The sequence below is a fragment of the Heterodontus francisci genome, chromosome 33 (assembly GCF_036365525.1).
Source record: "Heterodontus francisci isolate sHetFra1 chromosome 33, sHetFra1.hap1, whole genome shotgun sequence".
NCBI classification, from domain to species: Eukaryota; Metazoa; Chordata; class Chondrichthyes; order Heterodontiformes; family Heterodontidae; genus Heterodontus; species Heterodontus francisci.
This window is the reverse complement of record NC_090403.1, coordinates 39,706,787-39,730,160: the sequence shown is the minus strand read 5'-3', so window position 1 is coordinate 39,730,160 and position 23,374 is coordinate 39,706,787. Positions and strand designations below refer to the sequence as shown.

At 45.8% G+C, this 23,374-nt stretch overlaps 1 protein-coding gene across 9 annotated transcripts in view; it reads right to left on the bottom strand.

Moving 5' to 3' along the window:
* LOC137348116 (acyl-CoA-binding domain-containing protein 5-like) overlaps window positions 1-16,513 on the bottom strand; it is a 130,128-nt gene extending 113,615 nt beyond the window's left edge. For 5 of the 9 annotated variants that reach the window (XR_010969075.1, XR_010969072.1, XR_010969073.1 and 2 more), the window contains exons 1-2: window positions 16,047-16,209; window positions 1,515-1,671 (exon numbers count right to left, since the gene is read on the bottom strand). Coding sequence is in view for 5 of the 9 variants with exons in the window: in XM_068013343.1 (XP_067869444.1) it covers window positions 1,515-1,590 (76 nt within the window). In the remaining 4 variants the exon portion in view is untranslated. Of the gene's footprint in view, window positions 1-1,514; window positions 1,672-15,408; window positions 15,557-16,046; window positions 16,210-16,339 lie in introns of those variants that run through there. The other 4 variants (XM_068013340.1, XM_068013341.1, XM_068013342.1 and 1 more) reach the window with 4 other exon arrangements.
* Between the last annotated feature and the right edge of the window lie 6,861 nt (window positions 16,514-23,374).

The window sequence follows — 23,374 nt, the reverse complement described above, 5'->3', positions numbered from 1 at the left end:
CTTTTAATTCCAGGTTTATTAATTAAGTTCAAATTCCACCTTCTGCTGTGGTGGGATTCGAACCCATGTCTCTAAAGCAAAGGGGATGTTCGCTGATGATTGCACAATGTTCAGCACCATTCGTGACTCCTCAGATACTGAAGCAGTCCGTTTAGAAATGCAGCAAGACCTGGACAATATCCAGGCTTGGGCTGATAAGTGGCAAGTAACATTCGCGCCACACAAGTGCCAGGCAATGACCATATCCAACAAGAGAGAATCTAACCATCTCCCCTTGACATTCAACGGCATTACCATCGCTGAATCCCCCACTATCAACATCCTAGGGGCTACCATTGACCAGAAACTGAACTGGAGTAGCCATATAAATACCATGGCTACAAGAGCAGGTCAGAGGCTCGGAATCCTGAGGCGAGTAACTCACCTCCTGACTTCCCAAAGCATGTTCACCATCTACAGGGCACAAGTCAGGAGTGTGATGGAATACTCTCCACTTGCATGGATGGGTGCAGCTCCAACAACACTCAAGAAGCTCGACACCATCCAGGACAAACCATCTACAAGATGCACTGCAGCAACGCACCAAGGTTCCTTTGACAGCACCTTCCAAACCCGCGACCTCTACCAACTAGAAGGACAAGGGCAGCAAATACATGGGAACACCACCACCTGCAAGCTCCCCTCCAAGTCACACACCATCCTGACTTGGAACTATATCACCGTTCCTTCACTGTCGCTGGATCAAAATCCTGGAACTCCCTTCCTAACAGCACTGTGGGTGTACCTACCTCACATGGACTGCAGTGGTTCAAGAAGGCAGCTCACCACCACCTTCTCAAGGGCAATTAGGGATGGGCAATAAATGCTGGCCTGGCCAGTGACGCCTACATCCCATGAATAAATAAAATGAATTAAAAAAAAATACCTTGGGTCTCTGGGTTACTAGTCCAGTAATAATACCACTACGCCATCACCTTTTGCTGGAATGTCTCATGTACAGCACCTTATCCCAGCCAAGCCACCAGAGGAAGGAGCAGGTAAAGGCTTTCGGGCAGGAAGGGCAGAAAACTCAAGGTGATTCCACCCAGGCTCGTTTACACTAGGGCTGCCACATTGTGTCCACTTGTGCTCAGGGCGGGGATGGAATATTTCGAAATAAGGATGTGCAAAACAGGCTTGATCACAAGTTCGAAAATGTGAACGAGGCAAATAAGCACGTCCTTTTTAAAAAATACAGCAACTGAAAAGTGGATGGTTGTCCAATCTTCATTCTTCAAAATTACTGAGTAGTCATCCTCTATTTATCTACCCCAATTAGTGCCTAATTATAAATCAGCATTGGCAGAGACTTGGGAGTAGATTGCTGGGCAGGCCTCTCAGGAGAAGAATAGTTTGTGAGGCAAAAGGGGTGGGGAAGATAATAAATGGAAAGAAAAACATGAAATTGTCTCTGTGTTATACAATTCCAATTAAATATTGTAACGTTGGAATTAATTTAAAGAAAATGCACTCACCGTTTTTCGGTAGGGCCTGGATAACAGATACAGCTGCCTGAAACTGTCTCTGGCAGTCGGACTGAACCTCTACCATGATGTATTTTGCAGGCGTGGGAAGCCTAATTCAGCGATCTAGCTTCAGGAATCACCTGAGTATATATGGTGTCCGAGGAAGCTGTCAGTATAAACACAGAACAAACAATGAGGTACTAATGGATCTCTCACAGCCATGTGTTGCAGAATGGTGATGTCCAAAGAAGGACTGTGTGAGATCATCTATAGTTAAATTCTTGATTGATGGGCAGTGTCGTCTAATTACAGAAAAGTATTGATGATAAATTTCTCAGTGAACTGTGTATTATTATTTGATCAACTTTCAGTGATTCTAATATTTCATCCTTCACTGAGAAAGATATTATGCAACAACTGGATGGTGCATCCCAGTTGAAGTCAGAGATGATGTCCACTATCAGTGCCAACTTGACCATATTAGGAGCGCTCCCTCCCAATGGTTCAAAGGTTAGTGCATTCAAGTCCAGCACCAGGATATGAGAACATAATTTAAGATGACACACTGATGCTGTGCTTCAGGGTGCTGAAGTGTCAGAAGTCATCACCCCAAAATCCTGCCCTTTTTAGGGGGATGTTAAAAGCTGAAATCGGAAGACAATTTCTAGTCCCGAAATTTCTAGTCACCCAGTTAGATTGAACGTATCAAAAAACCGCTGTAATGGTTAACAACTGGAATCTGATCTTGAAACCATTGTAACAAGACCACAGCTTCTTTCAAAAATGTATTCACCATACTGCATGTTAAGCTGCAGGCACCACACTCTGCAAAACCCCAGTACATTCAGCTCACAATAAGCCCACGCAGATGTCTGTGGTTTGCTACAAGAAGAAAAATAATATCTGAGTAACCAGGTTTAGAGGTGCATATATCCTTGCATTATGAAACCTCAATTAGAATTTTAAAGCAGCAGGGGCTGATCAAATTCATTCTCATAGAGTGATAGAGTTATACAGCACAGAAACAGGCCCTTCGGCCCATCGGGTCTGTGCCGGCCATCAAGCCTATCTATTCTAATCCTATTTTCCAGCACTTGGCCTGTAGCCTTGTATGCTAAGGCATTTCAAGTGCTCATCTAAATACTTCTTAAATGTTGTGAGGGTACCTGCCTCTACCACCCCTTCAGACAGTCTGTTCCAGATTCCAACCACCCTCTGGGTGAAAGAATTTCTCCTCAAATCCCCTCTAAACCTCCTGCCCCTTACCTTAAATCTATGCCCCTTGGTTATTAACACCTCTGCTAAGGGAAAAAGTTTCTTCCTATCTATGCCCCTCATAATTTTGTATACCTCAATCAGGTCCCCCCTCAGCCTTCTCTGCTCCAAGGAAGACAACCCCAGCTTATCCAGTCTCTCTTCATAGCTGAAATGCTCCAGCCCAGGCAACATCCTGGTGAATCTCCTCTGCACCCTCTCCAGTGCAATCACATCCTTCCTATAGGGTGAAGACCAGAACTGTACACAGTACTCCAGTTGTGGCCTAACTAGCGTTTTATACAGCTGCATCATAAGCTCCCTGCTCTTATATTCTATGCCTTGGCTAATGAAGGCAAGTATCCCATATGCCTTCCGAACCACCTTATGTACCAGTGCTGCTGCCTTCAGTGATCTATGGACAAGTACACCAAGGTCCCTCTGACCCTCTGTACTTCCTAGGGTCCTACCATCCATTGTATATTCCTTTGCCTTGTTAGTCCTCCCAAAATGCATCACCTCACACTTCTCAGGATTAAATTCCATCTGCCACTGCTCTGCCCATCTTACCAGCCCATCTATATCATCCTGTAATCTAAGGCTTTCCTCCTCACTATTTACAACACCAATTTTCGTGTATTCTGCGAACTTACTGATCATACCTCCTATATTCACATCTAAATCATTAATGTACACAACAAACAGCAAGGGTCCTAGCACCAATCCCTGCGGTACACCGCTGATCACAGGCTTCCACTCGTAAAAACAACACTCGACCATCACCCTCTGCCTCCTGCCACTAAGCCAATTTTGGATCCAATTTACCTAATTGCCCTGGATCCCATGGGCTCTTACCTTCTTGACCAATCTCCCATGCGGGACCTTATCAAAAGCCTTACTGAAGTCTGTGTAGACTACATCAACTGCTTTACCCTCATCTATACACCTAGTCACCTGCTCGAAAAATTCAATCAATTTTGTTAGACACGATCTCCCTCTGACAAAGCCATGCTGACTATTCTTGATTAATCCCTGCCTCTCCAAGTGGAGATTAATCCTGTCCCTCAGAATTTTTTCCTATAGTTTCCCTACCACTGATGTTATACTCACTGGCCTGTAATTACCTGGTTTATCCCTACTATCCTTCTTGAATAATGGTACCACATTCACTGTCCTCCAGTCCTCTGGCACCTCTCCTGTGGCCAGAGAGGATTTGAAAATTTGTGTCAGAGCCCCTACAATCTCCTCCCTTGCCTCACAAAACATTCTAGGATACATCTGATCTGGGCCTGGGGATTTATCCACCTTCAAACCTGCTACAACCTCCTCCCTTTCAATTCTAATTTGTTCAAGAATATCACAATTCCCCTCCCTTATCTCTACACCTACATCGTCCTTCTCCAAAGTGAACACAGATGAAAAGTAATAATTCAAAGCCTCACCTATGTCCTCCGGCTCCACACACAGATTGCCACTTTGGTCCCTAATGGGCCCTACTCTTTCCCTGGTTATCCTTTCGCCCTTAATATACTTATAAAACACCTTGGGATTTTCCTTTATCTTGCCCGCCAGTGTTTTTTCCATGTCCCCCCTTCGCTCTCCTAATTACTTTTTTTAAGTACCTCCTACGCTTTCTATACTCCTCTAGGGCCTCCGCTGTTTTCAGCCCTCTGAATCTGCCATAAGCCTCCCTTTTTTCCCTTATCCAATCCTTTATATCCCTTGACATCCAGGGTTCCCTGGACTTGTCGGTCCTACCCTTCACCTTTACGGGAACATATTGGTCCTGAACTCTCACTATTTCCTTTTTGAATGACTTCCACTGGTCTGATGTAGACTTTCCTACACGTAGCTGCTCCCAGTCCACTTTGGCCAGATCCTGTTTTATCATATTGAAATTGGACTTCCCCCAATTCAGTACCTTTATTTCCGGTCCATCTTTGTCTTTTTCTACCTTAAATCTTACACAGTTATGGTCACTATCCCCAAAATGCTGCCCCACTGACACTTAGATTAGATTAGATTAGATTAGATTAGAGATACAGCACTGAAACAGGCCCTTCGGCCCACCGAGTCTGTGCCGAACATCAACCACCCATTTATACTAATCCTACACTAATCCCATATTCCTACCAAACATCCCCACCTGTCCCTATATTTCCCTACCACCTACCTATACTAGTGACAATTTATAATGGCCAACTTACCTATCAACCTGCAAGTCTTTTGGCTTGTGGGAGGAAACCGGAGCACCCGGAGGAAACCCACGCAGACACAGGGAGAACTTGCAAACTCCACACAGGCAGTACCCGGAATCGAACCCGGGTCCCTGGAGCTGTGAGGCTGCGGTGCTAACCACTGCGCCACTGTGCCACCCTTTTACCACTTGTCCGGCTTCATTCCCTGAGATTAGGTCCGGTAATGTCCCTTCTCTTGTAGGAGTTTCTAAGTGCTGACTCAAAAAGTTCTCCTGGATGCACTTTAAGAATTCCGCCCCTTTTGAGCCTTTTGCACCAAGATTATCCCAGTTAATATTGGGGAAGTTGAAATCCCCTACTATTATTACCCCATTATTTTTACATCTCTAAGATTTGCCTACATATCTGCTCCTCTATCTCTCCCAGCAAAGTGATTGCCTCCTTTTTGTTTTTAAGTTCTACCCCATGTGGCCTCATTTACAAAATGCCTTTAATTCAGGGACCTATAACTTGAGGACAACTGCTGTGTTCAAAAGTCAAGAATTGTGAACAGTGGTACTGAATAAACTAACGCTAGGCTGGGATATCCCTGAATTGCATCAATCGGATTTATTTTTTGGAAATTACTTGCGCGGTTTCATACCATTCCTCTAATGTGTCCCAAACTGATGTGAGGTGCAGGAGAGCTTGGTTCACACACATTAATGTCTTATGCATGTCTTCTCCTTCAGTCAAAGGACACAGGTTACTTAGAAGCAAGCCCAACAATGTTATGTATAACATTCTGCACAAGGGCCACAATCCAAAGTGATAGCCACTCTCACAACACTGCATCAATGCATGATGGCATGCAGGTCCCCATCTGTGATTTCCTACTCAGCGAGGTCCTGATTTCAATCATGTGGGCAGTTACCAAGTAAGACCAGGAACTCCCCATAGGGAGAGGAACAAAACTATAGAAGCAAAAGGTTCGGAAAAAACTGAGCTCTTTTAACTTATTGTATGGGAGGTGGGATAACCTCACTTCCTAAGAGAAGTCTTTAGTCTTTTTCATTTGCTAAAGAGAAAGAAAAGGAGGGCCTGCACCTCACTCAAAGGAGTCGGTCAAGGCTGCAAATGAAGTGGAGATGGGCAGGAAATGAGCACTCTGACCTACAGATTCTCGAGATGTATGCAGCCACTTTACTAGTGTTTTCATAAGCTTATGTAACTTGTTGCCCAACAGCTCTGCAACAGGCAGGAAGCAAAATTTGCACGCTGTACAGAATTAGCAAAAGTGCAAAAAAATGACAATTTAAAAGAGGCTGGTTGTATGTGGGAAGTAGTGGTGGGGGGAGGGTGGGAAAGGAGGTTTTAACAGGGCCAAGTTTTACAGACAATGCAACAGTAATGAATCGGATGTACCTGAACTGAGGTGACCGCAGGGTACAGAGTTGCAGCCACCATGTTTATACAGAGAGGTGGAAAGAAATTTCTATGAAAAATGATTTATTTTCCAATTATATCGAGTGGAAGGGCAGGAATCAGGAGTGTGGTTTGTTTCTTTGCCCCAAATTCTAACTAGACATTTTAGTAGCCTTACTAGTCAGTGATCACACTATAATTCAGAATCTGCAGAGCTCAGCGTGTCATAAATACAAACCATTGGATCAGTTTGCTGAATGAATTGCCCTGTATTGTAGCGTAATACACCTCTTAAGGAATTCAAATCTTTACCACACACAAATGTACAATTATGAATAATGTATAATCGTAGAAATTCCAGTTGGTGATTCAGCAGATGAATGTTTAAAAGGTCTTTAATGCAGCTATTAACCTAATTTATTGAAACAGGTTAACACGTCCACCAAAATAGCATAATGCCAAGTGAAGCATTCATTGTCGAAAGTCCCCTACTGCTTACAGATACAACCAGAAGTTGTCAATAAAAAGGAAGTAAGTGCCCCTTCTGAAAAGGCCACTACTAATATACTGTAACAGAAAACCCCCCAAATTTTTTAAACTTAGCTAATCAGATTGAAGTGGCATTCCCAGGGGTGATGATACACTCCAGTCCCCCCAGTGCCTACTGGTCGCAGAAGGCCTGAAGTGCACCAGCAGACACCGCATGCTCCCTTTCCAGAGACGCCCAGGCGCGGACGCAGCCGCGGAAGAGGGGCAGGCAGTCGGGCCGACTGACCGGGCTGCCTGGACCTCTTGATGGCCACCTTGGCCAGGCCCAGGAGCAGTCCCATGAGGAGGTCCTCCAATCTGCCCAGTCCCCTCCAACTGGGTGGCCAAAGATCAGAAGCGTGGGACTCAAGTGCAGATAAAAATTGAGGAGCCACCCCCTTAAATAATGGAAAAGGGGCTGCAGCCTGTCACACTCTACATAGATGTGAAACACTGACTCCTCCAGGCTACACTAATAACAGGCAGCCCCACTGCTTATAGCAGGCGTGTTTGTGCAAACGCAATCTGTCCTCGATAGGTGATGGCCAATAAAATGCTTGAAGAAAGTTTATTTTCTGTCTCTTCCACCCCCCCACCCTCATTCCCCCCCACAGCACTGTAATGAGCTGACCACAGCTCCCTGATTTGCAGCCTCTTCAAGGAAAGTATAACAGGTAAGGCAGATGAACTTAGAGCTTGGATTAGTACTTGGAACTATGATGTTGTTGCTATTACAGAGACTTGGTTGAGGGAAGGACAGGATTGGCAGCTAAGTGTTCCGGGATTTAGAAGCTTCAGGCGGGATACAGGGGGATGTAATAGGGGCGGGGGAGTTGCATTACTGGTAAAGGAGAATATCACAGCTGTACTGCGGGAGGACACCTCGGAAGGGTCATGCAGCGAGGCAATACGGGTGGAGCTCAGGAATAGGAAGGGTGCAGTCACGATGTTGGGGGTTTACTACAGACCTCCCAACAGCCAGCGGGAGGTAAAGGAGCAGATATGTAGACAGATTTTGAAAAGATGTAAAGGTAACAGGGTTGTAGTGGTGGGTGATTTTAACTTCCCCTATATTGACTGGGAATCACTTAGTGCTAGGGGCTTGGATGGGGCAGAATTTGTAAGGAGCATCCAGGAGGGCTTCTTGAAACAATATGTAGATCGTCCAACTAGGGATGGGGCCGTGCTGGACCTGGTATTGGGGAATGAGCCCGGCCAGGTGGTTGAAGTTTCAGTAGGGGTGCATTTCGGGAACAGTGACCATAATTCCGTAAGTTTTAAGGTACTTGTGGATAAGGATAGAGTAGTCGTCGGGTGAAGGTGCTAAATTGGGGGAAGGCTAATTACTACAATATTAGGCAGGAACTGAAGAATTTAGATTGGCGGCGGCTGTTTGAGGGTAAATCAACATCTGATATGTGGGAGTCTTTCAAACGTCAGTTGATTAGAATCCAGGACCAGCATGTTCCTGTGAGGAAGAAGGATAAGTTTGGCAAGTTTTGGGAACCTTGGATAATGAGGGATATTGTGTAGTTAAAAAGAAAAAGGAAGCATTCGTAAGGGCTAGAAGGCTGGGAACAGCCGAAGCCCTTGAGGAATATAAAGACAGTTGGAAGGAACTTAAGCAAGGAGTCAGGAGGGCTAAAAGGGGTCATGAAAAGTCATTGGCAAACAGAATTAAGGAGAATCCCAAGGCTTTTTATACGTATATAAAGAGCAAGAGGGTAACCAGGGAAAGGGTTGTCCCACTCAAGGACAGAAGAGGGAATCTATGTGTGGAGCCAGAGGAAATGGGCGAGGTACTAAATGAGTACTTTGCATCAGCATTCACCAAAGAGAAGGACTTGGTGGATGATGAGTCCAGGGAAGGGAGCGTTAATAGTCTGGGTCATGTCATTATCAAAAAGGAGGTGGTGTTGGGCGTCTTGCAAATCATTAAGGTAGATAAGTCTCCAGGGTCTAATGGGATCTACCTCAGAATACTGAGGGAGGCAAGGGAAGAAATTGCTGCGGCCTTGACAGAAATCTTTGTATCCTCATTGGCTACAGGTGAGGTCCCAGAGGACTGGAGAATAGCCAATGTTGTTCCTTTGTTCAAGAAGGCTAGCAAGGATAATTGAGGAAATTATAAGCCAGTGAGCCTTACGTCAGTGGTAGAGAAAATATTAGAGAGGATTCTTCGGGACAGGATTTACTCCCATTTGGAAACAAATGAACTTATTAGCGAGAGGCAGCATGGTTTTGTGAAGGGGACGTTGTGTTTCACTAACTTGATTGAGTTTTTTGAGGAAGTGACGAAAATGATTGATGAAGGAAGGGCAGTGGATGTTGTCTATATGGACTTCAGTAAAGCCTTTGACAAGGTCCCTCATGGTAGACTGGTACAAAAGGTGAAGTCACACGGGATCAGAGGTGAGCTGTCAAGATGGATACAGAACTGGCTCGGTCATAGGGTAGCAGTGGAAGGGTGCTTTTCTGAATGGAGGGCTGTGACTAGTGATGTTCCGCAGGGATCAGTGCTGGGACCTTTGCTGTTTGTAGTGTATATATGTATATATATATATATATATAAAAAATATATATAAAAACTGATTTGGAGGAAAATGTAGCTGGTCTGATTAGTAAGCTTGCGGACAACACAAAGGTTGGTGGAGTTGCGGATAGTGATGAGGATCGTCAGAGGATACAGCAGGATATAGATCGGTTGGAGACTTGGGCGGAAAAATGGCAGATGGAGTTTAATCCGGACAAATGTGAGGTAATGCATTTGAGGTAATGCATTTTGGAAGGTCTAATACAGGTGGGAAGTATACCGTAAAAGGCAGAACCCTTCGGAGTATTGACAGGCAGAGAGATCTGGGCATACAGGTCCACAGGTCACTGAAAGTGGCAACGCAGGTGGATAAGGTAGTCAAGAAGGCATACGGCATGCTTGCCTTCATTGGTCGGGGCACAGAGTATAAAAATTGGCAAGTCATGCTGCAGCTGTACAGAACCTTAGTTAGGCCACACTTGGAATATTGCGTGCAATTCTGGTCGCCACACTACCAGAAGGACGTGGAGGCTTTGGAGTGGGTACAGAAAAGGTTTATCAGGATGTTGCCTGGTCTGGAGGGCATTAGCTATGAGGAGAGGTTGGATAAACTCGGATTGTTTTCACTGGAACGACGGAGGTGGAGGGGCGACATGATAGAGGTTTACAAAGTTATGAGTGGCATGGACAGAGTGGATAGTCAGAAGCTTTTTCCCAGGGTGGAAGAGTCAGTTACTCGGGGACATAGGTTTAAGGTGCGAGGAGCAAAGTTTAGAGGGGATGTGCGAGGCAAGTTCTTTACACAGAGGGTGGTGAGTGCCTGGAACTTGCTGCCGGGGGAGGTGGTGGAAGCAGGTACAATAGCGACATTTAAGAGGCATCTTGACAAATTCATGAATAGGATAGGAATAGAGGGATACGGTCCCCGGAAGTGCAGAAGGTTTTAGTTTAGGCAGGCATCAAGATTGAAGTGGGTTTCATGAATGAAAAAGAGAAACCTTAATGAAGTGTGAACTGGTGAGTAAGCACAGGTGTTTTTGCCTGACATAAATGGAGCTTGCGGCACTATAAATGGCAACTTTGAAAATGTCGTTAATGCAAATGGATAATGGCTATCACATTTTAGCCAATCTAAGCAACTGGCCATTATAAATGCAAATATTTTAAGTGTAGGGACAATATCACTGACAATAATTCCCAGGTCGTCACGTATTAAGCCACTGTAAAGTATTCCTGTGAGGAGTTGGTGGTTTCGTGAGTTAGCAAATTGCCTGCCAAGCTCTAGGACCAGGATTTGAATCCATTCACGATTTCTAACGAAAGCCTCCTGCTCACAGCTGCAAGGCATCAGTTTTAAGTGAGCTTGGACAATCTCAATCAGTTCGCAATGGGAGAGTCCACAGCAGGAACCCTCCAACGACATTCCGACCAGCAAATTGTGGGGAATGATTAAGATTTGAACTAGTACAGCAGAGAGTATAGGAGTTGCTGAAGTTGGTGCTAAGGCAGATATCCTGTACTATACGTCACTGGAAATACTTCACGTGGATAGATGCCAAAGCGGAAAAATGGTTCAACTCCTCGACAGCCCTGACACTTCCTGCCTTGATGAGCACAAACATTCACTGAAAAACAAGAAGAAAATGTCGCCGCACATCTCTCACAGCTCTGTATCTCCAACTTACACTGCACATATTGACTAACTATTGGCAGCCATGCCATGAGTTACACAACAGCTGACGTCACCAACACAATATCACACGTGGCACTCAGTGTAGGAGATGGGCTGCTAAAGATTTAAACTAAACTGGAACACATCAGTGCCAAGGTCTGGGAACACCAATGGCACCAAACCAAGAGCCGCATACTGTACATTGATGCACTTTCTTGATGAGGAATCAAATTTGGGTTCATTCCTGGGATTGCTCATAGATTGAGGGTCTGGAACTCAGTTTACCTGTTGGAAGAAGCCAGCAGAGAACAAACAACTCCTAAAAATGAAAGGAATGGAACAAAAACAATCAGAATGCAAATCGCCTCTGTCCACTTTCTGACTCCTCTGAGACGTAAAGCTCAAAGGAAGTAATTGGTGAAGCCTGAAACTGAAGCCATTCCTGTCAGCTGGGGAATGGCATAAAACACTGGCTAAAAGATAAATCAATAAAACAGCTCATTGCTTAGAGGCTAACAGATTCTTGACAGTGGCTACACAGGGGACAACCTCATTGAGAGATTCAGGGACACCCTAATCACAGAATTGTTATAGCATAGAAGGAGGCCATTTGGCCTGTTGTATCAGCCCTGGCTCGCCGAAGGAGCAATTTACTTAGTGCCACTCCCCCAGTTTCTCCCCATAGCCCTGCATGTTCTTCCTTTTCAGATAACAATCCAATTCCCTCTTGAATGTCTCGATTGAACCTGCCTCCACCACAATCTATTTGTCAGTGCATTCCAGATCCTCCTCGCTGTGTAAAAAGATTTTTCCTCATGTCACCATTGCTTCTTTTGCCAATTACCTTAAATCTGTGCCCTCTTGTTCTCGATCCTTCCACCAATGGGAAAGTTTTTCCCTATCTACACATGATTTTGTATACCTCTATCAAATCTCCTTTCAACCTTCTCCAAGGAAAACAGTCCCAACTTCTCCTATCTATCCACGTAACTGAAGTTCATCATCCCTGGAACCATTCTCATGAATCTTTTCTGTACTCTCTCTAATGCCTTTACATCTATCCTAAAGTCTGGCCCCCAGAACTGGACTCCAGCTGAGGCTGAACCAATGTTCTGTACAAGTTTAACATAACTTCCTTGCTTTTGTATTCCATGTCTGCTCTATTAACTGCTCTTTCAACCTGTCCTGCCACCTTCAATGATTTATGTACATATGCACCTTGGTCCCTCTGTTCCTGCACCCCCTTCAGACTTGTACCTTTTATTTTATATTCTCTCTCTCCACATTCTTCCTACCAAAATAAATCCATGAGAATGACATTTGCATTCCCTATAAAAAAAAAAGTATCTGAACTGTACAACTGGATGTTTCACAAGTTCAGCTGATTAGTTATCAATTTTAAAAGATGACAAATCTTATTAAAGCATTTTTCTCATCAATATCTTACATTGATATAGCATCTTTGACACAGCACAACATCCCAATGCAAATCACAGCGTGGGTCAGGCCTGAGTTGGAGTGGAAGAGGCTAGGTAAGGATGAGCAAAGGCATGGTGGAAGAGGCAAGTTTAAGTGCTTTTCAAGGTAGGTAGAGATGTAGCAAAATGAAGGCGGTTTATCAAGAAAGTTCCGGGTTATGGGCAAAGATCTCTGAAGGCTCTGCCACCAATAGTGGAGTGGGAGGGGTGGAAACACAAGCTGGAAGATGGGTGGAGATGTAGGGCTGCAAGAGTCTAGAGATTGGGACGATTTGATGTTGAGAATACGAATGTCAAAACCAGTGCATTAAGGGACATAAAAGTCAGTGGTAGCCAGCAGGAACTGGTGATGGGGAGAAGAGACAAATGGGATTTTGTGCAGGATAGAAAGCAAACAGTCTACAAATTGGAATTTATTAGGGTGAAGTTTGGGTGGCCATTGAAAAAAGCATCAGAAAAATGGAGTCTGGAGGTGAAAAACCCATGTTTTGGTGAAGTAAGGTGGTAAACAGGCAGTGTTTCAGAGGTGGAAATGAGGCCAGGGGAGATGGAAGGGGAGAAAAGGAGTGAAAGGAAAGGGGGGGGGTGGCAGCGAGAGAGGAGCGAAAGGAAAGGGGGGGGCGAGAGAGGAGCGAAAGGAAAGGGGGGGGGCGAGAGAGCAGCGAAAGGAAAGGGGGGGGGGGCGAGAGAGCAGCGAAAGGAAAGGGGGGGGGGGCGAGAGAGCAGCGAAAGGAAAGGGGGGGGGGGCGAGAGAGCAGCGAAAGGAAAGGGGGGGGGGGCGAGAGAGCAGCGAAAGGAAAGGGGGGGGGGCGAGAGAGCAGCGAAAGGAAAGGGGGGGGGGCGAGAGAGCAGCGAAAGGAAAGGGGGGGGGCGAGAGAGCAGCGAAAGGAAAGGGGGGGGGGCGAGAGAGCAGCGAAAGGAAAGGGGGGGGGGGCGAGAGAGCAGCGAAAGGAAAGGGGGGGGGGCGAGAGAGCAGCGAAAGGAAAGGGGGGGGGCGAGAGAGCAGCGAAAGGAAAGGGGGGGGGGGCGAGAGAGCAGCGAAAGGAAAGGGGGGGGGGCGAGAGAGCAGCGAAAGGAAAGGGGGGGGGCGAGAGAGCAGCGAAAGGAAAGGGGGGGGGCGAGAGAGCAGCGAAAGGAAAGGGGGGGGGCGAGAGAGCAGCGAAAGGAAAGGGGGGGGGCGAGAGAGCAGCGAAAGGAAAGGGGGGGGCGAGAGAGCAGCGAAAGGAAAGGGGGGGGGCGAGAGAGCAGCGAAAGGAAAGGGGGGGGGCGAGAGAGCAGCGAAAGGAAAGGGGGGGGCGAGAGAGCAGCGAAAGGAAAGGGGGGGGGGCGAGAGAGCAGCGAAAGGAAAGGGGGGGGCGAGAGAGCAGCGAAAGGAAAGGGGGGGGCGAGAGAGCAGCGAAAGGAAAGGGGGGGGCGAGAGAGCAGCGAAAGGAAAGGGGGGGGCGAGAGAGCAGCGAAAGGAAAGGGGGGGGCGAGAGAGCAGCGAAAGGAAAGGGGGGGGCGAGAGAGCAGCGAAAGGAAAGGGGGGGGCGAGAGAGCAGCGAAAGGAAAGGGGGGGGCGAGAGAGCAGCGAAAGGAAAGGGGGGGGGCGAGAGAGCAGCGAAAGGAAAGGGGGGGGGCGAGAGAGCAGCGAAAGGAAAGGGGGGGGGCGAGAGAGCAGCGAAAGGAAAGGGGGGGGCGAGAGAGCAGCGAAAGGAAAGGGGGGGGCGAGAGAGCAGCGAAAGGAAAGGGGGGGGGCGAGAGAGCAGCGAAAGGAAAGGGGGGGGGGCGAGAGAGCAGCGAAAGGAAAGGGGGGGGGGCGAGAGAGCAGCGAAAGGAAAGGGGGGGGCGAGAGAGCAGCGAAAGGAAAGGGGGGGGGCGAGAGAGGAGCGAAAGGAAAGGGGGGGGGCGAGAGAGGAGCGAAAGGAAAGGGGGGGGGGAGAGAGGAGCGAAAGGAAAGGGGGGGGGAAAAAAAAGAGAGGAGCGAAAGGAAAGGGGGGGGGAAAGAGAGGAGCGAAAGGAAAGGGGGGGGGAAAGAGAGGAGCGAAAGGAAAGGGGGGGGAAAGAGAGGAGCGAAAGGAAAGGGGGGGGGAAAAGAGAGGAGCGAAAGGAAAGGGGGGGGGAAAAGAGAGGAGCGAAAGGAAAGGGGGGGGGAAAAGAGAGGAGCGAAAGGAAAGGGGGGGGGAAAAGAGAGGAGCGAAAGGAAAGGGGGGGGAAAAGAGAGGAGCGAAAGGAAAGGGGGGGGAAAAGAGAGGAGCGAAAGGAAAGGGGGGGGGAAAGAGAGGAGCGAAAGGAAAGGGGGGGGAAGAGAGGAGTGAAAGGAAAGGGGGGGGCAAGAGAGGAGTGAAAGAAAAGGGGGGGGCGAGAGAGGAGTGAAAGAAAAGGGGGGGGCGAGACAGGAGTGAAAGGAAAAGGGGGGGGGGAAAGAGAGGAGTGAAAGGAAAGGGGGAGGCGAGACAGGAGTGAAAGGAAAGGGTGAGGCGAGACAGGAGTGAAAGGAAAAGGGGGGGGCGAGACAGGAGTGAAAGGAAAAGGGGGGGGGCGAGACAGGAGTGAAAGGAAAAGGGGGGGGCGAGACAGGAGTGAAAGGAAAAGGGGGGGGGGCGAGACAGGAGTGAAAGGTAAAGGGGGGGGGGCGAGACAGGAGTGAAAGGTAAAGGGGGGGGGGCGAGACAGGAGTGAAAGGTAAAGGGGGGGGGGCGAGACAGGAGTGAAGGGTTTGAAGCAGTGTGGGGGGGTTGAGGATGGAAAGAAAGAGATGGAGAGGGGGGAATTACCACAGAAAATTAGTGCAAAAAATTAAAAGGCACACACACACACACAAGAGTAAGGAATCAAATCATTTGGCTCCAGTAACCTGAATGAGGTGATCTTGTTTTCCCATTGACCTTGCAGTGAGACAGTGACACTTCTCAGGCTCCAGTTACTGTCCAGGTTGGCATTTGCCTACAATGTAGGTGTGCATGCAGCCCTGTGGTCTGAGTGCAGATCAGAAACACATGACGCTGTAAACAAACTTCAGAACATCACATTTTTTTAAAACCCTTAGAACATCACAAAAGTCTTCTGAGCTGAAAAAAAAATTGACCATAGCTGCCAGGAGTCATTCCGTCTGGTTTAAAAATGAAATCTATTCCACTATACAGCACTGTTCGAAATAAGCATGACTCCACATATTTAGTTAGGTTTGCAAACTGTGATCATGACACTTCTAACATTTCCCTAAAACCTCTAAATCAACTGAGCTTTTAACTCAAACATCCTACACTTCCACTGGAGTGGGAAACATGGCATTTGCGCAGTTCTGTTGATGGACAATGGGCTCGGCATTATCACATTCAACATTAGGTCTGCACTGAAAACCATGACTGCACTGCCATTCTAACCCACTCAAGGGGTACAGCTAAAACATGTAAGCAACAGCAGACAATCTGCAAAAATTTACTGGATATTTAACTTAACCAGTATTTATAATAATATAATTTAAACAAATACCCTAAAAGTATGAACAGCTCAGAAGAAAAGGCCTGCAAACCACCTTCACCAACCTCAGTTAAATGAGTATACAGGAAGTAAAAGCAGGGGGGGTGGAGCTTCATTTCACTACAGTCAGCTTTTAAAGGGAAATTGTCTCATTTAATGCACAGTAGCTTTGGCGTTGAGTCAGTTCATATGTTAAACACAGACACACTTTTAAACACTGCACCATATCTGAGGAAATAATTAAGTGAATTTGCTAGGCTGATTGAAAGGTTTGATGAATATAAGTATAATTTTGGTCCACGTACCATAAATATCCACTGCTAGGCCGAAAGCCTCCTCTGCATGCTGCTACAATGAACCTCTGTGAAACAAATGTGAGCATTCGGAAACCAGTTGTGGGTGGGCTTAGGACCCCCTCTGCCCCACCTCCCCACCACTGATCTACCCTAATTTAGTCCTAGATGACAATCTCACTCAGCCATGGTCAGACTAAAGTAGTAACGGGTGCACTTCTGATGCTGGAACAGAGTCGATTATTGTAGCAGAGTACAAGCAACTTTATTTTGTGTCTAATTGTGCCATACTTGATCTGGGTATGCTTGATATTTGTACTGGGTCCTTGAAATAAGAAAGTGTTCAATTTCCAGCCTTAACACCCCTCACCCTGTTGAGCAGAAATTGACCAAAAATACATTCTTATAAGCGGCTATGTAGAATTTGAAGGCTTTTTGCATGTTTCAGGCCTGTAATATTTTTCAACTTGTCCTAAAAAGAAAATGTTTTGAGTTCAGCAACAAAATTTATATTTTCTTGACGACAGTATTCACTAAAGAGAAGGACTTGGTGGATGATGAGTCTAGGGAAGGGAGTGTAGATAGTCTGGGTCATGTCCATATCAAAAAGGAGGAAGTGTTGGGCGTCTTGAAAAACATTAAGGTAGATAAGTCCCCAGGGCCTGATGGGATCTACCCCAGAATACTGAGGGAGGCAAGGGAGGAAATTGCTGGGGCCATGACAGAAATCTTTGTATCCTCAGTGGCTACAGGTGAGGTCCCAGAAGACTGGAGAATAGCCAATGTTGTTCCTTTGTTTAAGAAGGGTAGCAAGGATAATCCGGGAAATTACAGGCCGGTGAGCCTTACATCAGTGGTAGGGAAATTATTGGAGAGGATTCTTTGGGACAGGATTTACTCCCATTTGGAAACAAATGAACTTATTAGCGAGATCAGCATGGTTTTGTGAAGGGGAGGTCGTGTCTCACAAACTTGATCGAGTTTTTTGAGGAAGTGACAAAGATGATTGATGAAGGAAGGGCAGTGGATTTTGTTTACATGGACTTCAGTAAAGCCTTTGACAAGGTCCCTCATGGCAGACTGGTACAAAAGGTGATCGGGATCAGAGGTGAGCTGTCAAGATGGATACAGAACTGGCTCGGTCATAGAAGACAGAGGGTAGCAGTGGAAGGGTGCTTTTCTGAATGGAGGGCTGTGACTAGTGGTGTTCCGCAGGAATCAGTGCTGGAACCTTTGCTGTTTGTAGTATATATAAATGATTTGGAGGAAAATGTAGCTGGTCTGATTAGTAAGTTTGCGGACGACACCAAGGTTGCTGGAGTTGCGGATAGTGATGAGGATCGTCAGAGGATAAAGCAGGATATAGATCGGTTGGAGACTTGGGCGGAGAAATGGCAGATGGAGTTTAATCCGGACAAATGTGAGGTAATGCATTTTGGAAGGTCTAATACAGATGGGAAGTATACAGTAAATGACAGAACCCTTAGGAGTAATGACAGGCAGAGAGATCTGGGCGTACAGGTCCACAGGTCACTGAAAGTGGCAACGCAGGTGGATTAGGTAGTCAAGAAGGCATATGGCATGCTTGCCTTCATCGGTCGGGGCATAGAGTCATAGAGTCAATTGGCAAGTCATACTGCAGCTGTACAGAACCTTAGTTAGGCCACACTTGGAATATTGCGAGCAATTCTGGCCGCCACACTACCAGAAGGACGTGGAGGCTTTGGAGAGGGTACAGAAGAGGTTTACCAGGATGTTGCCTGGTCTAGAGGGTATTAGCTATGAGGAGAGGTTGGATAAACTCGGATTGTTTTCACTGGAACGACGGAGATGGAGGGGCGACATGATAGAGGTTTACAAAATTATGAGTGGCATGGACAGAATGGATAGTAAGAAGCTTCTTCCCAGGTTGGAAGAGTCAGTTACTTGGGGACAATGGTTTAAGGTGAGAGGGGGCAAAGTTTAGAGGGGATGTGCGAGGCAGGTTTTTTACACAGAGGGTGGTGAGTGCCTGGAACTTGCTGCTGGGGGAGGTGGTGGAAGCAGGTACGATAACGACGTTTAAGAGGCATCTTGACAAATACATGAATAGGATGGGAATAGAGGGATACGGTCCCTGGAAGTGCAGAAGGTTTTAGTTTAGACAGGCATCAAGATCGGCGCAGGCTTGGAGGGCCGAATGGCCTGTTCCTGTGCTGTACTGTTCTTTGTTCTTTGTACAATACATCTATCAGCCAAGATTTTGGGTTGTAACTACATCTAACAGGAAATACTGTCTGCTTAGTGGTTAGTGGTTACAAAGAGAGATGGCAATTAGTGAGGTTAGAAACAGTCAAAGCGATGCCAATATCTTGAATATAAGTGTAAGTCTCGCCATTGTAGTGGAGTAGCATTACCATGTGCAAGATTTTGCAAGGCAGTTTGGTGCATCTGCTTTCAAAGGTAAATGCAACAATAACCTCCAGCATTGCTAAGATGTTGCTTCATTGGCGTTGGAGCAAACAATATATTTATTTTTTATTTAGAGATACAGCACTGAAAGAGGCCCTTTGGCCCACTAAGTTTGTGCCGACCAACAACCATCCATTTATACTAATCCTACATTAATCCCATATTCCCTACCACATCCCCACCTTCCCTCAATTCTCCTACCACCTACCGACACTAGGGGCAATTTACAATGGCCAATTTACCTATCAACCTACAAGTCTTTGGCTGTGGGAGGAAACCGGAGCACCCCGCAGAAACCCACGCGGTCACAGGAAGAACTTGCAAACTCCGCACAGGCAGTACCCAGAACTGAACCCAGGTCACTGGAGCTGTGAGGCTGCAGTGCTAACCACCGCGCCACTGAACTAATAAAAGAAAACTATAAAAATCCCATTCAAAGAGCTCAGCCTGCCCTAGATACAGTGTATGTAAAACACGACACGTTAACAGCGGGGTCATCCTGCATCAATATTTCCAGACTGGCCGTCATGGATTGTTCCAAGAAATAAGTCTTCCTCAACACTCCTTAATACAACGATTACTTATTCTTTTCAGCATATAACAGAGTACATTAAGGTGGATTTATACCACTTCTATGTTGAACAGAAAATGACTGATAAAAGCAGTCACTCAGGGCTTGTATATTAATCTCATGATGTCAATTATCTTTTAGAACTTGTAGCCCCCATGTGACCTGAGTTTCCTCATTCTTTTATGTCGGAAGTTCAGTCGTTTGGCTTTTTTGAAGTTCACATACAATTCTACTGAGCTTGGCTAATCATTGTCCAATCCACAACAGATCATTCAGGTTCAAGCTTGCATTTAGATGATTGAAATTCAGAAGATCTAAATTGCATAAAATATTTAGCTTTCAAATTGAGCAAGATGGGAATCTGCATGAAACTGTACATGTTCTAATCGAACAATTAACCTAAAAGTACCAAACTTGACCAACTGATTATATTCATATTTTCCAAAATGTACAACTTCCCTGGTTTTGATATTTTCTGATCTGCTTGGTGCTGTGGAAGTTCAGGGTTGTTAAATCTTTTCTGCAAAAGACAAAACAAACTGAGGTTGGAAATAGCAAACATTCAAAGTTTTTTGATGGAAAACTTTCCCACACAGATACTAGATTGTCCGTTCCTACAAGGATATGCTGATGGAGTTAGATGAGGTAGGACTTGTGCTGCCTATTGACAAGCTGTGCAGGGTACTGCTTGGTGGGCAGGTGTCTTCTGCCATACTGCCTCACCGTCCTCACCTCAAGATTCTGCTGTTCCTCCTCCTCCGTTAGGATGGCACAGAAAAAATGAAAGACTTGCATTTATATAGCATTCTTTGCAACCTCAGGATGTCCAATAGCAGTTTACAGGAAATTAAGTACTTTTTGAAATGTGGACACTGTGGATGGGGACAGGGTCAAGTGAAAGTTACAGTGAAAATTTAAAAAAAAATGTTGATAAAACATCTGTGAAGCCAGAAAACAGCAAACAAAGTTTGGTGATTCTTGAATGCTCTCAAATTCCACATTTGGCTCTGAAACAATGACAGGAGGAGCAGCTGAGCCCATTATTTATGGCTCTTGTTTTGCATGAGTGCAGTAGTGCTGTAAATAGGAAATTTCTGAGCAGAGCTCTATCAGGTGAGTGGCATTTTAATGCAAATGAGCCCCGTGGGGCTTAGGCAGGTGAATTGCCAAAGTTGCCAAAAAGATCATGGAAACTCATGTATAGTGCATTAATGGCGCATATGTGACAATGTACCAACCGCACATTTCCTCAATCTTTTTTCAGCATAGTGATGGGCATAAGTGCTCACAATTGCAAGATAATTGCGAGCCTGTGGCCTGAATTTTATAGGGGCCTCAGCGTCGGGAATGGTTGCCGGGGGGGGGGGGGGTGGGTGGTTGTTGGATGAAGATTGTTCCGGATGAGGCCCGCCAACGACCCCGACAGAGCCTGTCCCAATCTTGGCGGTGGCGGCAAGGCCTCGTGTTGGCGCCCCTGCCGCACAGCGACGGGACCCGGATTACAATATGCAGATGGGCACTTACCATTCATTAATATGCAGGCCGCTGCGATTCAGACAGCAGGTTGAGATCCTCATCCTGGCGGCTGGCATTGACGCACCTTCGGATCCCTGTCCAGGAAAACGAGGCGCAACTCCTGTAGGGAGAGGGGAGGAGGTAATTTTCTCAGTGCGGGAGGGGGCAGCGGGGTAAAACTCTTTGGATTGGTTGGAGGGATGGTGGGAAGGGGTTGAGGGTTAGAGTTTATAAACTTGGTGGGAGGGGAAGGTCACTTAGTCAAGGTAAGTATTTTGGGCAGTGAGTGGGCAAGGAATTGAATGTAAGGCTATTGGGGGGATGGGGAGGGCATGGAAAGATTTTTAAAATTATTTTTGATACTTTCAATATTGTCTTTAAGATTACAAACTGTCATTTAGGGCTCTAAATCTAAGCCCTTTAAAAATGGTGCCGGCGCTTGCACAGTGGCACCAGACAGTGTTGCCGGGGATGGCTCGCCCGCCCCCTCCACATCATTGGGAGGGGACGGGCGCCCGGGGCTTGTTAATGAGTTGCCACGTTTAAGATGGTGACGGTTCTGCGGAGTGAATGCCATGCGTGTGGGCCGAGTAAGGCGGCAGCCATATAAAATCCAGCCCTCGGTCTCCATTTTTTTGTATTCCAACAAAAATTCTGCAGATACTTACAGGGCCCATAAATATTTTTTGTGGCTACATCTGCAAAGGTTGGTTGCATTTCCCATTGCCATTTTAAATTTGTTTTTTCCATTTCTCTTTATGTCCCAATCAAGTAACATTTCCCATCCAAGAGGGTGGGCTCTTGACTTGCTCTAGGCTATGCCAGGCTGTTGTGTGCCCTGCTGCTGGAAGTTGCATGAGAGTGCCCCAGTATCTAACTACTGATTTCTCTGACCGATGATGGGAAATTATATTGCGTCCATTTAGCACCTACCCTCAGCATGGCCAAGAATGCCAACATGAACAAGATAGGACCTCCATCTGTGGGAATAGAACTTATGCCCTGTCATTCATTGGCACAACACAACAGAGCACTTTTTGACTTGGCAATCTGATGGCAGGGCAGTTGGGGTTTGGTGAGGGGTGAGGGGGGTGTGTGGGAGGGTAGAACACTAACCTACAGTGGCTAAGGATGAGGAGAAAGGTTGACTGTGTCCAATTCCGTCTATCTTTTGCTGGTGTTGACTTTATGTCCTGCCTGGCTAGAATGTTGGATGGAAAGACTGAGGATGTGATTTTGAAGGAATAACAACTTGTATTTAAACAATTCATAAAAAAACATCCCAAGGTGCTTTACAAAGAGAGGAAAGACAACAAATAAAAGAGATGAAGGCTGTCCATGATGGTCAGTAGAAAGACCGTGATGTGTCCTGTTCTTTGTGTCTGTTTTCCCAGTGGGCTGAATAGTCATACATTTGTTTTCTGGTTGAGTAGCAATGGAAGTAGTCCAGGAATGAGTTGAGCCATTTCCCCAAATTTGGGAATGAGTACCAACTCTAGATAATTGAACAAAACATGAGTTTTCATGTCTGAACACTTCACACTTTGCTTGTAACAACTTGAATTTATTAACAATGAAATCTCTTAAGAAATATAGGTGAGGGACAAAGCATGTCCTACAGGACCCCTGTAAAGTTGGAAAAAGAAAACAAGATAAATCAAAAGGTGCCAGCTTGGATTCTCTAAACATGTGAATTGCAAGCAAAAGGTATCCTTACCTTTTTGGCTGGAAGTCTGCACGTGTTTCCTTCACATCATTTTGGGGTCTTGTGTGTCTGGGTAGTGCTTGTAAACAAGGTACTACGTGGTCCAATTTCTGGATCATTTGAGTTGTTACACATAACCGCACCCATGAGGAACTCTAAATCTTGCTGACTGAAATGATAATTTCTTCTTCCTCCTCATAGTTCAGTGCTGCTTAACCAGCTGATGTCTCCTTCAACAATTTAATGTTTCTGTGCCTTGTCTTGAAGACCACCTAAAGCACACTACATAATTAGCAAATGCTTTGATGTAATTTATATTGAAACTGTACAATATACTGTTTTCCAATAGCAATGAATTTCAACAACATAAATAAAACATCTTCAAAGTGGTATGAAAGTCAGGGCATGTGTTGAATGTGATTTTCCATCCTTAACTAAATTGGTGGGACCCACCAATGGCATGATTGGCAGTGATCTGTATACCATGTACCATTACTATTAAAAGGGTTAAATAATCTCGAAAGACATATTGTTTAGAAATAACACATCTGATCTTCAACTTTGAAAGGAAATCGATCCTACAAAAAATAAACTTAAAAGGATTCTGTTATGTATTAAAAAGTTTAGTTTACCTCTCAAATGTGGAATCTTTCCATTTTTTGTATATTTTGACTTAATGAGTTGATCAAACAGAAACTCTCCAGAAGAAAACCTCTGACGTTACCTTTTTAAGTAAACAATGCTTTTGTATAAAGCACTGCACTATTTTTTTTTCTGTGCGAAAATGCCCAGAATGCTTCTGATT